The sequence below is a fragment of the Melopsittacus undulatus genome, chromosome 8, assembly GCF_012275295.1.
Source record: "Melopsittacus undulatus isolate bMelUnd1 chromosome 8, bMelUnd1.mat.Z, whole genome shotgun sequence".
Classification (NCBI taxonomy): domain Eukaryota; kingdom Metazoa; phylum Chordata; class Aves; order Psittaciformes; family Psittaculidae; genus Melopsittacus; species Melopsittacus undulatus.
In genome coordinates, this window is record NC_047534.1 from 45,786,760 (window position 1) to 45,804,010 (window position 17,251).

The following is a 17,251-nucleotide window of genomic DNA, read 5'->3' on the forward strand; positions in this document are numbered from 1 at the left end:
TATGAAACTAGAAAGTTTAATGTGTCAAGGAAAGCAAAGTTATTGTTCTGCAGCTTAAAGATAAGGCAGTGAGTCATCAAAGGTCACAGAAGAATCCTAGAGGCAGAGAAATCTAGTTTTCATAGTTACATGTTCAAATTATTAGCTCATGTCCTATTTCTGCAAATAGACTTACCAATGGGAATCTTTACACACACCAATTCACTAGTCTTAGATCACATCTCAGGGTATCCCTAAGGATAAATTGCTGATCTATCCATTCACATTGTCTAGTTTTTGCAGTACCATTGTACCACCAAAAGATTAAGTCTCACAGGTCTTTAGGGCATCTTAGAGGTCATGTGCACAACTGTCCCCAGATCACTCCCGCTAGATGCGACCACAGCCTGTCAACACCACATGCCATTATCTACACCTTCACTTTCCACTGCCACCTCAGCCTCACACTATGCTACCATTTAAAAGTGCTGATGCAGAATACACAACTCCCATTTAAAATAGCCTGGCACCAACATATTCTACCTACTGCTCCTGCACTTAGTGATTTGACCCTCACTTATTTGGGCCCAATACTGACATCCCCTAACTGTTGACACTGACCAGGTGGCTGATAATCAGAGACAAAGGACGAAGACCTCCATCCTTTGCATATAAAGTTACTTAATATTTCCACAGTTTTATGAGATATTCAAACAAGCAATTCACAAAGCAGCAACTAGATGAAAATACTATCAAACTGATGAAAAACTGGTTAGAAGACTACAGTCAGAAAAATCAGTGTTTCACTGTCAAAACACAGGAACATTCTGAGTAGAAATGTGTAAGAGTCTGTCCTGTATCAAGTTTATAAGAAATGATTTTAAATGCACATTCGTTGAAAGAAGACACAGTGATCTGAAACAGTCAACAGTGCCCCAGGCATCTGAGGACTTTCCTACAGAGTTCACCCCTGCACTTCATCTGAGCAGGTCTCAGAAGCAATCTCCAGGAACACTGTAGATACTATGTTCTATGACAGTATGGTAGCATAAGAATCTACACCTATTAGACATCCCCACCTAAGTGGGATTAGGCCTAACCTAATTAGATTTGCAACCTTAAAAGGACTTCTGTAGAACATTACAATATTACACTTTGGATAATATTAACAAGTCTGTTGCATGGAGTATACCTTATTCACAGAATTTTCCCTAAATTTCTTTTTAATGAAGGAGAAACACTGAAAAAAAAAAAACCCTGAAACCGTGACCCACCTCTTTCTCAGCATCTTCCAGTTTCTTTTTCTTGCTCTCAGGCATCAAATCATCTAACCAGCTGAGCTCCCGCTTAGTAAAAAAGAAATCCATGAGTTTTCGGACAAATACCAAAGCTAGGACCTGTAAAGATATTAATTCAAACAATTAAGAAATTAAGCAAGTAAAACTGACAAATATACTTGTAGAGAAATACTTTCAAAAGTGACTACAGTTTACAGCTACAATTTCATCCTTTAATCTGGACAGGCCAACAGCTGGTCTTCCTTTGTTCAGAGGAAGTCTGGCTTGAAACATTTAACAATCACTGAGGTCAGTAGATACTTCTTGTTTTGAATTAGTGAGATAATCAGAGAGATCTGTTAAGCAGCAGAATAGATTTTTATTGCCAGCAAGACACAGAACTATCAGTAAAGTTCCTCAGTGCAATGAACAATCTCCTTAATAGTTGAGTGTTCTTTTTGTAAAAGGATTAAAGTGCTTTTTAGTGCTTTTTTGTAAAAGCACTACAGCTTGAATAAAAATATCTTTTTTTTTTCCAAGAGAAGAATTCTCCCTAAGAGAATACACACTTGGGCTATCCCCACACATAAACAGAGTGCAACCCAGACTCAAACAAGAGGCTATATGTAAAATGTTTCCTTAATACAGTATGAACTGTTCTTGAACACTGAATCGAAGCAATATTGTAATTACCTGCCCACAATTAATGTTTTTCTTCAATAAAAAATATCCACAAGTAAAATAAAAGTAATTTTTAGAAGAATTAAAAGACATTTCATACCATCATAGGAAAGACAATGGCAGCTCTTGAAACCTTTATAATCCACAGAAGCACAAGACAACTCAGCTGAATGATGGTGAAGAGATGGACCTTTCTAAGAGGAACATGCCTCAGATAAATAAAATCCGGCTGGTGCTTTGCAGGCATCCAGAACAACTTTATCCTGTCAAAAAGCTGAAAGGTAAAGTGTTTAAAGTTTGCATCTAAATGAGTTGTAGGATCACCTATGCTAACATTCACACACCAACTGAATATCCCTCATTTCTGGCTTATTCTAAAGGCAAAAACTGTGCAGAAGTTTAGGAGCACATAAGCCATGAATTTATACTAGTCCAAAGTATGCAGTAATAAAGGACTCATCTTCCTTTCAGTTGAGCCATAAGAGTAAGAATTTAGTCAATTATACTTCTTAAGTTCCCTTCAATTTTAATATACATTTGTCTCCTTACGTATTTGTGTGCTTAGATAATAGATTCCACTGAATTACACTGTATAGTCATACACTAAGAAATATCCTGCTCATAACTGTATAATATGTTATACACAAAGAAAATAGTTACTTTAAAATAATACTGCTAAGATTTCAAGTCAAGAGTTCTTAAAGTTAGGCAAAGCCAGACTTCAGAGTAGACATGAATCAATTATGATTCAAACTGAACAGAAGCTCATTGATCCTGTTGGGCAAACCCACCATTACACCATCTTTCTAATACATTCTAAACTTTGTTTTTTCAACAACTAAGCTCTGTTTTCTTAGCACACAAAAAGGTGATCACGGAGGGATCTCTTCAATCTTCCAGCTCCTGTGTGTACTTCAGCAGACACTTTATCCCAGGCTGTTCCCTGTTATACCTCATTCACAAAACCAGGAACAAAAAAAAATACCCAAAACCAACCAACCAATCAAAGGAATGCCAGACAGCCAACTGTCATCCTGTCAGGAATGTACATGAGAGGTTATTGTTTTTCAGATCTATTTGGTTCCGTACTGACCCAAGACTTTGCGTCACCTGCTAAGGCACAGTGAAGATGGTAATGCACCATTTCTCCTTGCATGGATGAGCTATGCTGTATTCAAACAGCCTTCAGGAATTTCAAGTTTCAGGTACTTTTATTGAGCATGTGCAAAATGCATTTTTTTAAAGGCAGATAATTTGGCCAGATTTGAGCAGATTTCTTTTTCACAGAAACAGCAAAAAGCACATCCTCCCACAAAAAAAATCAAATCTCCATTCCTTGTTCCAGCTTGGAGGACAGAGGAAGGAAGGGGGATGCTATCACTTTTCCAAGTAAAGACAGTCAGATTTTAGCATGCCTTAAAACAACTCCTCAATAGAGTACTTTCTCATACCCTTGTTCTGAGAAACAGCTGAACCATATTAAGTTTAAATTATCTAAATCCTAGTAAAAACCAAACTACACTCCTTAGAATATCAACCCAAATGGTAAGAGCTAGGAAAAGTTATAAAAAAAGTCTCTGAACAGAAAAACACTAATCAAAACCCAAGAGATGTTCCCAGCTTTGCCTATAAATAAGTAAAAAAAGGCAAAACATTTTTACCTCTCAGTAAAGAATTTAAATATAATGAAAGAAATAATCGGGCATTTTCTTTGCTCTTTGTATTTGACAGCCTCTTGTACAGTACAATTTATGTTTCCATCATGTGATTGTTCTTTCTCCATCATCTTGGAAAATGTACACTTCCTCAACTTTCAACAAAAGCACAATCGAAAATTTGAGTGTGTCGGGCTAAAAGATTTGACAACCATGCCATTTAACACTGTCATCATCCAGGATAAATGGTACACAGGATACCATGACCAACCCTGACCTGGAGTGCCTGGTTTTGGCCATGGACTCCTACTTAAGGCACTGCAGGAACGCTGTCCTTCCACTAGACTTGTTCTTCATCCCTGAAGCCAGAAATTAAAGTAGCACAGAACTTGCAACAGTTCCACTTCCCATGGGACTTGCAACAGTTCCATTTTCCTGCCTGACACCTTTATTTTCACAGGAAATACCTTCAAAATGTCACCTATGTTAGTTTGGGGGCAACTCAGCCAAAAGCCTCCTGAAGGCAAAGTTCAAGATCAAGTGTACCACTACAAAGACACCAACTTGGAAACTGAAAAGGCAGCAGGCAAGAGTGAACAGGGAGGCAGGGTAGAGGGAATTGCTCCTGATAGTTACCACTCAGTTTTTAGCTCAGCCAAATACCCTTGATAACAAGGGAGAGCAGAAAAATCAGCACCTAAAAAATAAAAAATTGGAGCACATTGCCTAAAGGGAATACTCTATTTAGTATCCATTTTAGAATCCATTTTCTTTTTTAAGTGAGTCACTTTCAAGAATTTAAGGTTGGCAATATTCCTTTAAGAATATATACAAAAGATAATAAAATAATGTAATAAGTACACATTTTATAGAAAGCATCATCACTAACACACTCTTCATAAATCCATTTTACCTGAATTCCCTTTAGAGATGAAGCACCCATGTAAAGAAATACTCCATAAAGTACCGGCATAGGAATAAACTGCACAAAGAAGCAGAGAAAAGGAAGAACATATTAAATACCATTTACCAATTTGAAATGCTTCTAGAAAGACATTCTAAACAGTTGAAATTCAAAGCACCATATGCCTGCATTAATCAGACAAGTTGTAAATTCAGAGTCACTCAATTACAAATTAATAATGTTTCTCAGCATAAAGCACAAGAAGAATCTGGCTCTATAGTTTTGTTTTTCTTTCACAGCCAGTTATTACAAAATACTTTATTCACTATTAGTAAAATTAACAGAACTCTGTGAAAAAAAGAAAGTGTTTGATACATAAATTCTTAAAAGACTTCACAGGAGAGCATCTGAATAAAAAGTAAAGCTATAATCCTCACAAAAATCTTCAACACATACACAAAATACTTCATACTGCTAAAAGAAATGTTCTGTGCTGTAAGCATTTAAATATGGGTAATGACTTAAGGAATGGTTTTGTAAAAGGCTATTTTTAAATGTTAAGCCTCCTAGTGTAGAGTGTGTAGGTAAAGGAGTATTTCCACAGATGTATGTTTCCTGTGTTTTCAAAGTGAAGGTTTATGACATACTTAATAAAATACTACTGAGAAGTACAAGTTCTAAGGGCTTATTGCCTTCACTGTGACAATATGAAAGACTAAAGTCTGGCCTTACTGAAGCCAGTGGCCAGGTAATTCTTAAAATCAGTATTATGAATATAGCTGGCATTACACACACATATAAGTAGAAACCTGGTTTCAGAACACTGGTGAGCTGTGTTGTGTATGCAAGGCAGCATGAGCAAATTTCCATGTTCATTTCCAAGAAAGGAGCCACAAGACTTCTCTTGGAACTGTGAAAATATTTTTAAATTATCTAGAAATCACAAAATGTTTTTAAATTTTCTAAATAAATTTACTTCTTGGTATAATTTAGGCAAAACCATTTCATGATAATTTGCCATGGGCCCAAAGTATTAAAAAAAAGGGTAAATCTTTATATAGTGCAGGTCAATGGCAGAATCCCTTTTGACTTCAGTCAGGCCAGATTTTCATTACAAGGTTTTTGTTTTAAGAATGTTAGATGACTCTGACCATTTTATTATGCAAAATTAGAATTCCACTTTAGGTTATCACTGTGTAACATGCGCTTGTGAGTAACATGCCTGGAGAGGACACTCATTAAAGAATAAGGTAATGTCAGTGAAATGTTCAGTGCAGTGCGGTATTCTTTAGCTTTTCCTTACTTCCCCAAATTACCTTCAGGACACTTGTCAAAAAGACAGATGAGCCCATAAGGATAAAAATCATGAGCCCTGTGACTCTTTGCTCACGGATTCCAAGAAATTTTGGTTGCTCCCCTGGAGCAGAGCACTCTGATTCCAGTTTTAAGCTATTCACATGGGAAATGGAGAGGACAGTAGCTGCAACAAACCACGGCAATCCCATAATAGAGCACACTCCAAGCATGACTGCCACCATGAGTAGGTCGAGATGGTATCCACATCCTTTCTGTTAAAAAAAGTAATGACAACAAGAAGATATAATATGGTATCTGAATAGAGGAGAACACTCCTCACAGGCATTAAAAGATTTGTGACTTGTAGCAAAAAAATAGCTTTATGTGTTATCCAGGTTGGGTCAGTAGTGATGGCAAACTGGTTATCTAAGGGGAATTATTGTTATCTCACAAGAAATGCTTTATGTTATTAGACTCATTCCAGTTACAAGCTAAGTGCATGTATAACTCCATTTTACAATGGGCACCAAAGAGATACTAGGAAGACAATGGAAAAGATACACATTTTCTGTTTTAACTCAATCTCTTTTGTGGATAACAGTACGTAGAACATGCAGCCACACTGCCAACTTGCCACTGCACTAATCTTAATAAATCCTCCATCCATCATTACACAGGAGATAAAAAAATATGTATTTTGATTCTTTTCTACACAAAAATTCTTTAGTTAATGTTTGCAAAGTCAGTTCATGCTATAAGGAGCAATAAAACCACATAAATTCTTTTAAAGTTTTTATACATGGTAAGCACATGATAGTACTAATGCACTTTCATCTTCTCTAAGAGCAGATACCTATAAATTAAAAGAAATTAAACTATGAGCAAGCTATACATTAAACAACAAATTAATATTCATCATCAGGCACTGTTTTACTAGTTTCCCTGTTCAATACTTACAAGTTGCATCATAAACATTCACATGAGAAGTCACCACAAAACCTCTGGGTTTGGATTATCTCTGTAGTAGTCAAATTCTCTATGAATTTACCAACAGGATGATGTTGCTTTGCTTTTATCGTAGGGGATAAAACCCTTTGGTAAAAATCTTAAGATACATTTATAAACCTGCAAGTACAACCTGTGCTTGAAAATGACCAATAATATGCATCATTTGTTGTACAGATACCTGTTACCACAGCTGAGAGGGATATTTCTTTTCAATTTTAGGAAGTATCCAGGACCCACACAGCTGCAAGCAGGCACTCAAGCTATCTTCCTTTAAAAAGTCAGGTAGTTATCTCCACAAATCTCACAATATGGCAACAAATCCAGTGTCATGGTCTGATGAAACAGTGATGTTCATGCAAACAATGTGAACATGTTGAACCATAATTCTGCCTGTAAACCCATGCAAATGCCTTTTGACATAAAAAAAGTAACTAAACTAAACTTGGAAGGGTTTGCTACAGAGACTGCCAAAAGCTGAAATGTGCACTATTCAGAATTTGCTATGGGAAGTATAAAAAAAGAGGGGAAAACGAGTTGGAAGCAAACAAATCATTTCTTTCTGAAGACAACTTTTACTTCTAAAATGGGAAGCGTCTGGGTTTATGAAAATGTAAGCCACATATCAAAATGAAAATGCCATCTTATTTGCTTACATTACTTAAAAAGGGGAATTCATGTAAAGAAAACGAAAAGAATCAACTCCAGCAACCTTCCCTCACTCCCCAAAAGTGCTTGAGTCTTATCTCCATGACACATCCTGACAAACTCTGCGATGTGTCAAACACAGATATTAGTTACATGCACAATGCACTCAAAGAAAGAGTTTAATTCTAAATCCTAACAGAGACACCTTTTTTTACCTTCTGACACATTTATGAGGAATGTATCTGCTAATGCATACAGAATCCGAGAGCATTTCCTCACATTCATACATGATCTGAGGAACCTGACATATGGGAAGAAAAGGAAGCATAGCAACAGGTGATGCTACACCAGACCCCAGCAAAACTAAAACGCAGCAAGACAAGGGGGCAGCCAGGAGGACCATCTGACTCCCAGATGCCAGTGCTGAAAAAACGCATTCCAAAGCTTGGCAGCAAATTCCTGCATCTGTCAAGTTAACCACATGCAATGCTATGGATTGACATGAAGAGCCAGGCTGACAAAGAGGGCAAAAAAAGAACATATCAAATGTCACAATCATCCAAGAAGAGGCAGTGCAAAGTGAAGGTTGCAAATGCATTTGCTTAAAGCAACTTGGGATTGGATTGCTGCTTATTAAAAGTATGTCAAAAAAAGCCTAAGCTCGCTGCATATACATGTACAGAAACCTGCTGCTAGATTTTGCCCAACAGTTTTTCAGAGGGGTGATGTCCCTTTTTCTCTCTCCATCTGTAGGCAACTAAAGTGTTAGAGAACAGAGCAGGAAGTTGTCCTATGTTTTAAGAACCCATTGTGCCTCTAAAGCTCACTTTCATTCTTCTCCCTGTTTTTAACAGAGGAAGGGCATAGAAAAAATTGAACTGGTAGAAACACAGAGAAGCATGAAGAGAGGAGAGAAGATAATTTTGTATCACGACATAACCCTGAATAGTTTTTTCAAAATACAATCCAGTGGAACAAGTTAATACCTGAAAACGGAAATTATTAACTTCCAGATGCTTTTAATTTAGGTGAACAAGTATCGTACTCTATCGAAGCATAAAGAATAGCACTTTCTTGATTCAAAATCTCTGTTCTAAATTACATTCATAGAAACTTCTGTAAGGCAGCAAATCACTGACACAGGGCACAGGTACTACATGCACCAACAGAGAAAAAGCACAATTTAAAAAGGTACTATATAGCATAAATAAACCAGCATATTCAAGTAGATGAAGGCACAATACATAACCTGGAGCAGAAAGCAACAGCAAAAATACAACTTTTGACTGAATACCTTCAGTTTGTGTTCTTTTCTATTGATAATGACAGCTGTGATCTGCTGGTCCATAAAGATAAGGATAGTGCAAAGTAGGGCTGGAATTACAGCAGCTATCACTGTCCACCAAGGATTAGGCCCCAAAGGAGTAATAAACCAGCCACGATCATCTCTGGTGGGCTATAAAAACAGTCATGCATGACCAGTCAGAACTCTCAGAATTATTTACATTCAAGCTTCACAAGAATACACACAAGAACATTACTAGGATATGATTTCCTTTAAAATCAATCTATGTGAGAGCACAGAAAAATGCTAAACTTTCTATGATACCAAACAAAGAAGTTATACAATAAAGTCAAAACAGATTTGGTTGGTTTTGATACAGTAAGCCCAGAATTTGGCAGGAGATCCAGAACATTACAGCAGTCTACAGTTTGGGTAATATGAGCCATGTTGGTCCTCACATAGAAGACACTGGGAAGCATAAAAGGGCCTGATGGAAGACACTCACTTACGTGAGCTTCTAAACAGAAAGGTTGTGTAGTACTTGGTGAACATGTAAAATTCAGAACAGTATCACTACTCCCTGATGATAAAAAAATCTAATAAACCCACTATAACCCAGTACTTTGTCAACATAACAATTCTTTTATCGCTTATCAATTACCTTAAAAGCATTCGGAACTTGAAGTTTTGGTGATGGAATCCCAATGGCATAGTCAATTAAAACCATGGACAAAATAGTGAGAAAAACGGCAAAATCGCTGACAACAGATCGTACCTATGGTTATTGAGAGAAACAGCAATTTTAACTAAAACATTCATATGCAGTTTAGGATTTCTTTTTCTTCATTGCCTTAAGCCATTTTGTGCTTACAGCTAAAACCATGCTTATTCTGATACAATTTCTACCAGTAAAAGATGTGCTGTCCACTCCACTGGCAGATAACTGAATTTGCAATGTGTATGGAATTAATGCTTACACACGACTAAACAACAACCTTTGAATCCAAAAAATGGCACATACCTTTGTTGGGAAGTATCGGCTAGTTTTGAACTGCTTCAGTGTGGATGACAGCGTTACAGTAGAAAAGAATAAGATGACAGACCAGAAGAGGACATCTGGAACATAAGGGCCATGATGTCCACAGGCTCGTCCAACAAACTCTCCATGAAACTTTTTGCATTCCTATCAGAGAGAGCAAAGTAGTATTGTTCTGAAAAACACCCATGCTTACACAGATAGTTTCTTTCCTATTACGTACCTAAATTGCAGGCAGATTTTATTATTAGGAATATTATTTTAGACATTTATTGTTTTAAAAATTAAAACTCCTAATGTTTGTATCTACTCTGCATGGGAAACTCTCAAACCCTCAAAAGAATCTCTTTTTTAACCAGTATTACATGATGATGTCACTAAGACATACCATAATGTCATTAAAACCCAAATATAATAATGTAAAACCAGATTTATTTCAGACACACAATGCACATTTATTCGCAGTTTGCAAGCACAAACTTGCACTTCTACAATTCTTTCCAAGAGAGGAAAGCAAAGCTCAAAAGCTACCAAGAGGAAGGCTGGTGCATTCTCAAGAACTGATTTTTAGTTTTAACTTCACAGGCCAAGCAATTAAAGATAAAGGTTCTTAGAATGTACAGTATTAGGCTACAAGACGACCAAAACATTTAATACCACACGGGGGCAGCACATTCCACAAATTATCTTTTTCTTTAAAAAAAAAAAAAAAAAAAAAAAAAAGCATTCTGATAAAATGCAGCAAAACCCAAAATCTGTAACATTCATTCTATCCAATATACTATCAAACACACAGGTACAGTAGTAAACATGTCTAGAAAAACTCCAGTACCATCCTTCGTTGTCTAAAATCATACTTGCTCCAAGTTAACAAGTAGAAGGGTAGCTCTAAAAATGTGAGTTACAAACTCTGGATTTGCAATCCTTCCCAAATCCTCCCATAGGTATTACTAAGCAAAAAGAAATGCAGCACCCAGAACTAGAGATTCCAGGCAGCAATCTCCTGACAGATAAAGATCTTCTAGTAACAAATAAACTGGGTCATTGGCTCATCACACTCATGTCACAATATCGTGGCTTGACATGTTATGAGAAACCTGGGCTTTGAACAAAGGCGGGCTTGAAAACAATGGTTAATAGATTTGATGACTGTGAAACAAAGGAGTGTAAAACTTTTATATACTGGTATTGCAATAAACCTGGGATAAACATGATGCACTTCTGAGTGATAAAATAAAGGTTTCAGATGGGCAAACATTTTTCAGAAATCCAGAAGAAATTCTCAAGATTCTGGGATATCAAACAGAAAACTTGTCCCGGCCTGAGCTAGACCTTGATGCTGGCACAGCACAGAAATGAGAGGATTTTGCAACCATCACTATAAAGACTTTGCCCGCACTCATTTTGTCTTACAGAGGGAAAAAAAACCTGTTGATGCTACTGTTCTTTTTAAGAGAAAGTGCCAATCTGTATCTTCTACAGCTTGAAACTTAAATCCGACACAAGAGGAAGAAATTAGTAGTAAAAAAGACAATGGGGGAAAACTGACCAAATATTTACAGACAAGTAGGTCTAATCTTGAACTGCAATTCTCCAGAACAGGAGAACTGAAGTTTCCTGACAATGCTTACAAGAAATAAATACATGAAAGTGAGAAAAATTTCAGTTCTTTCTTTAACAACTATAAGGACTCATGGGAAAAGCCAGTCAGTTATATTGCTACACGTGTAAACTGAAGTTTCAGTAATAAGCTTTTACAGAAGTTTTACAGGGTTTTATATAATGCAGCCGGTCTTTTACATTTATAGTTAAAACAAAATCTGTTATTTTAGATTTCCTCAGATGCAAATGTACTCTGAAAAACACTGTCAGAGATCTGAGAAAGTGAGAGGAGGAGTCTGCCCCTGCACAGATGCTCTTAGAGTGTGCTGCAATTTTGAGAATATTCATTCTGGACTGCTGGAATCTCTCCGGCCAGCAGTTCTCAACTTTCTCTCTGCTGTTGCCACACCAACAGAGTTGAGGAGCAGTCCTTGCTATCAACATAGGGCAGCCATGGAAAGCTCCTCTTGCTTAGCTCCTGATTGGAGGACACCAGTTCCTCTGCATTCCTACTTTTGCAAGAAAAAAAAAGCATGTGATGGAGACAGTCCACTGGACTGCCTTTGAAGTGTTTCATTTGGTTATGCCTACAGTGAGGTTAATACAGATATATTTTTGCAAGAAGACTTCCATTTGGTGTCTTTTGCACTCAGTTCCCTTTGACTGTGTAATGGAATGACAGATCTGTGAGGGAAAAAAATCAACATATTTTAATCAAGTTGTATATATTGCTTTAAGGAAGGCAAACCTGAAGTAATAAATATTTTAAACCTAGAATGCACCATTCTGAAACAGGCTGCATATCCATGCAAGCACCCCAAACTGTCTGTAGCCTGGTTCTTCCCCACCCTCCCTGTTCCCCACAAATAAAATCATTACACAACTGACACAGCTAACACTCAAGGTCTATGTAAGAGACAAATTTGTTCACTTAACAGAAAATGTTACAAAATTTCTTCTCCTACTCTCCTTTGTAGCCCATCCAGCTGTAAGAATGTTTTAGAGGAAATAAATGCATCTACTCAAAGGACCTTTGGTTTTGTCATCTGGCAGAATTTAGGACAAATCCATTGTCATCTGACATGTTTAGACTTAATCCTAGTCAAACTCTTGTGCTAGCGTGTCAAGATGTTTCCAAAGCAGGGCACGCTACTTGCTCTAATGTGTACCATCAAGGGCTGCAAAATGCTTACAATGAGATCACGCTACAAACTCTGTTAATCTTTGTTCAATTAAGTATATTTTATGTTTTATTTGAACAAATATGATCAGAAGAAGTTTGTGGCTTTTTTTCAATACATTTGCTGCTGTAGGAGAGACAAAATTATTTACGCTTATGCCTCTATTTATTAAGTTTCAGTATTTCACTTACTGACACAGTTAGGTTCCCCCATGGCACGTCAGATGCAGATATATTGTAGTCCTGCCAGTATCGTAAGGTTTTATTGCTAGGATGTTCTGGTTCCACGCAATTACATCTGAAAAGACAAAGTAATATTTTTTCCTTAGTAATAAAAAAAATCTATAATAATCCAAATTATCAACTTTATGACATATTGAAATTGTGCTCTGCTTTGCCAGATAATTTTAGTTCAAATGAATTCAGAAAATGCAAGCTTTGAAGCAGTTTGTAGCTCAGTAGCTGTGCTATTACTAGAGTATAATTTGCCGTGAAGGTGCATATGCATATATAGTACGTAACATGACATATTTAAACCACTGTCCACAGCAAGTTTTTCCACCTATTTTCCTCCTGTTCTATTGATACCTCCAGGCACAGTTTGTAATACTGAGAAAGCGCCAGTCCTGTTCAACCCCCTTATACCTAACTCTCCTCTACTACATGGGATAAGTTTCTCAAATGCAAACTGTCCATATCCTCTTTCTTTCTCTTTAGCAGGGCACCTTTGCATGCAAAACTGTCAAACTGCCCAGTCAACCATCATGGCTCTTCAAGATCACCAGCACCAAAGGTACTGTGAACTTCTGTGTCCATTGTTTTTTCTTTCCCCACAGCTGCTTTAAAAGCATGCTTTTCATTCTATATTACGTATTTTAGCATACAAAACGTGATGAGGCAGTGTGGGAGGACAGTACTGCAAATAGGCAATTTGAAATCAAAATTAAGTCTTTGAAGCCTCTGAAAAAACTGTGGGAAGTTTTTTGTTTAACAAAGCCTTTAAAATATGCAGGATATTCAATAGGTTCCAACATGTCAAGTGTGTTTTGCAGTTCTCTTTAATACCACTTTAAAATTTTATAGTACTATATATCCTGCCAGCATTTTAATGTGCTTATGATGGCTGTAAATAAATCCTGTACTCTCTGATAAAGTCTTCAGGAGTAGCTGGGGACACGACAACATCTGACTATGAAGTGGAGATCCATTAAGCATATATTTGCATTCCAGTTCTAGAAGGCTTCATTTACCCATGCCATCTATTTTCTATGTGGCTGTTTGTATTTCCACAAAAGGAAAATTCTCATCTAGATTTGTAGTATTTTTGATGTAAGAAATTCTGCCATCTACATTATGAGTATAGAATAGTGCCACTGTATTTTGATTACAATACTATACATGTGACAACAGCTGCATTTATTTTATAGAGATGCAGGTTGTCTTTGTGCAACTCCTTGCTTTTATTTTAAATGCAGCTATTTACAAAAGAAAGAAAAAACCCTTACAGCCCATCAACAAAAAGCAATTAAAAAAATAAAATGAAATAAAATAAAGCAACAGCATTCAGAGAAAACGTGGGGCTGAGCCAAAAGTCCTTAAAGTGGACTGATCTTTCAAACATATTTAATGTTTTGGATCAGGCCCCTGGTGCAGAACAAATGTGTGCTCAATGCATAGTTTAAAATATTACAGAATAGGTTAAATGAAGCACATCACAACTAGTGAGCTACAGTAACATAATAAAGTCAACAGTATGTCTATGTCATTGCAAGGGAGTATTTGATGTTCATGCAACAATACAGAGGTGGCTGTTTCAGGTTACGACTGTTTCCTGTGAGCACAGGAGCTCCCTGCCCCCTGATGTCCATCGCTGATCGCAGACTGGCCAGATGCTAGGCGATGGCCCACTGGGGTTTGATTACAGTAGGCCAAGGTGACGTGGGCTGCTCAATCACAGTCACTTTCTCACTAGAAAGGAAGACTGTGCATGTCACCAAGACTACATGGTACAGCCACACTTACTGCAAATTGCAAAGCTACGTTTAAAAGTTAAAGGAGTCAAATTTTCTAATTCCTTAGTCAGAAACCTGACAATTGAAGCTACAGTTTAATACAGCTCCAGTAATTTACCTTCAAATGTGATCATCACCCCGTTTATTTCTGTATCAATACCACTTTCCTCCTTCACAGCATTCCAGCCTAGCCTTTAACAAATTTCACAGGCATTTACCAATGGCAGATTGCTCATCAGCAATAAGTGACTTGTGCAAACTCCAATCATGCAAGCCAAAATCACCCACACCCAAGCACAGAATTAGGCCCTAACTGTAAAAATCAGATCCTGCCTTCTACTGAGAAGATAATTCAAACAATGACCTCAATGGTTTTAAACATATATACAAATATATATAAATTACATTGTTTTCAATATTATGCATCCTTTGGCACCACTGACCTTTTGATGTGAGATTGTACCACGGTATAACTGTCTTCCAGCATCACACTAAACGTTTAAATTTACAGAAAAGTGAAACAGTAAGAAATTCCCTATCAAGCCCAAAAACAACACAATTGGAGGTACCATATGGTGCCAGAGCGTAAAAGATTATCTACCAAAATGTGACATTTCATAACAGATGTAACTGCTTTAATGATGGCTATTTCCCAACAGAACTGACCTGTAAGGAGACACTCACATTAGTAAAATAAACTTTCTACTTTAATCTTTTAAAACTTTTATTCTCTTTCATTGTCATTTTTTACTCTCAAGGTCAGCTCTCAGGACAAAAGGTAAGCTAGGCTGAACTGTTAACCACAGCTTTCTACTTTCTTGACAAAATATTACTCAGAAGGCTGGAATAAAAAAAAAAAAAGAGATTGCCTCTTGGAGGTTCAAATGTTCTTAAGTTCTTGCAAAGTTGTTTAAAAGTGCTGAGCATTTCCCACTATGAGATATATGTGGAGTTCATGCTATTATCAGTGAGCACATATATACCTGTAAGTATATTTTCTAAGCAACATATTCAGCTACAAATACAGTACCAACTATTCTATAGTGAATAAAAAAAAACCCAACGGCCTCTTCTGACAACCTCGCAATACGTTTCTATCACACTGATGACAGAACTATTCTTTTTGCATCTTTACATTCTTGGCTACTGCAAGACATCCTGATCTCCCTGGAACAATTCAGATATCTAAACATGGGCACCTCTTACACCCCATGGTATCTGTAAGATCCATGATCAGCTGGCATATATGTGAGAGCGCCTATGGTGACTCACACTTCTGCTTTCAAGAAGATGAAGGCTGAAATCTAAAATGGCACTAGTTACCCAGACACAGGTCACTCCCTACTTCATTTTAAATGTCCATATTCTGCAACTAGGCAGAAATCAGTGGAGCTTGATTTCTTCTAGAGTGTTTAAATATCTAATACAGCCTATTACAAAGCAGACTATAAATCTGAGGTATGAAGCAATTCAGACAAGACATACTTCGGGAACCTGCAGGAGAAATGCCACAAGATCAGAACTGACAAAAGGAGAAAGTAAGAAAAATAATGGCCTGAACCTGCTAGCTAGAAAAGTAACTTCAGCAAGGAGTCTTTATTGCCATTACATCTTCCAAGATGCTCAAGAAGTCTCTGGCAAATCAAGATGGGCTACAAAGGTAGATTAGAAATAATACACTTTAGGACTGCTGACAATCTGGTATCATATAAAGTCTGTACCACTCTCCCTTTTACAGGAGGGTCATGACTGAAGCTGAATCTTCAGCACCAATCCAACTATAACAATATAGGCAGTACAGGTCACTGAGGGCACACCCCTTCCCTTCTTAGTCCTTTCGACCTCCCCAGGTTTTTCCCAGTTCTTTTTCCTTTTGTTTCATAAGTCTTAATTTGATAAATTTCATTAACTTGAGGTGCCATCATAACTTCAGTGTGCAACATTTCCTACAACTTGTCCTGTTTTCAAAGAACAGAGCTAGGATCTGACAAGAACAGCTTTGGGACATCTCAGACAACTAGCAGTGCTCTTTGTTCTGCAAAAGAAATAGATACTGCTGTCTTTAATGGCACTAAAAAGACTGTATAATCCTTCTTTCTATGGACAATCACAGAATCATGGCATCAACTAAGTTGGAAAAGACCTTTAAGATGATCAAGTCCAACCATTAAATGGGAAAGAAAATATGAGTTAGTAAAATAGGAACCTTTAAGATGTAAAGCCAGTGAGTATTTCCTTCATAGATTAGCAATAAAAGATAAACATCACTGTTGCGCAACTAGTCAGGTGAAAGGTTCTGCAATAAAAACACTTTCAACCTGACTGCAACTTTCTGTTTGCTATAAAAGAAGAAACTTATTCCCTATACCTATTTTTTTGACTGAATTTAACTGAGTCTGCTGAGAGAATCCCTCAAATTTCCATGTCTTACCCCTAGTTCTTCAGGCGTGTTCTTCGCCATTTTCTCTCTTCTCCTTTCTCCCCATACAGACCTTAAACATGCAGCATGGTGCTAGTCCATTCTGCTGCCATTACAGCCAGTAAAAGAGCTTTGAACAAGAACCTTGTACATTAGTTTTGTGAGTAAATAAAACATATATAAATGGTGCAGTTTCTCCAAAAGCCTCATGGCCATTCATCCTTAGGCTCTTGCTATTTTTCCGTGTGCTGTTTTCAAGACTATAAGGCACT

At 37.1% G+C, this 17,251-nt stretch overlaps 1 protein-coding gene across 2 annotated transcripts in view; it reads right to left on the minus strand.

Annotated features, from left to right (window-relative positions):
* The window catches only part of SLC4A10 (solute carrier family 4 member 10), a 119,058-nt gene that overhangs the window by 8,802 nt on the left and 93,005 nt on the right, over positions 1-17,251 (minus strand). For both annotated transcript variants that reach the window (XM_005152655.3, XM_013129917.3), the window contains exons 15-22: positions 12,741-12,846; positions 9,752-9,913; positions 9,392-9,505; positions 8,740-8,901; positions 5,813-6,064; positions 4,506-4,574; positions 2,038-2,211; positions 1,254-1,376 (exon numbers count right to left, since the gene is read on the minus strand). In XM_005152655.3, coding sequence (XP_005152712.1) covers positions 1,254-1,376; positions 2,038-2,211; positions 4,506-4,574; positions 5,813-6,064; positions 8,740-8,901; positions 9,392-9,505; positions 9,752-9,913; positions 12,741-12,846 — 1,162 coding nt within the window. The remainder of the gene's footprint in view (positions 1-1,253; positions 1,377-2,037; positions 2,212-4,505; positions 4,575-5,812; positions 6,065-8,739; positions 8,902-9,391; positions 9,506-9,751; positions 9,914-12,740; positions 12,847-17,251) is intronic.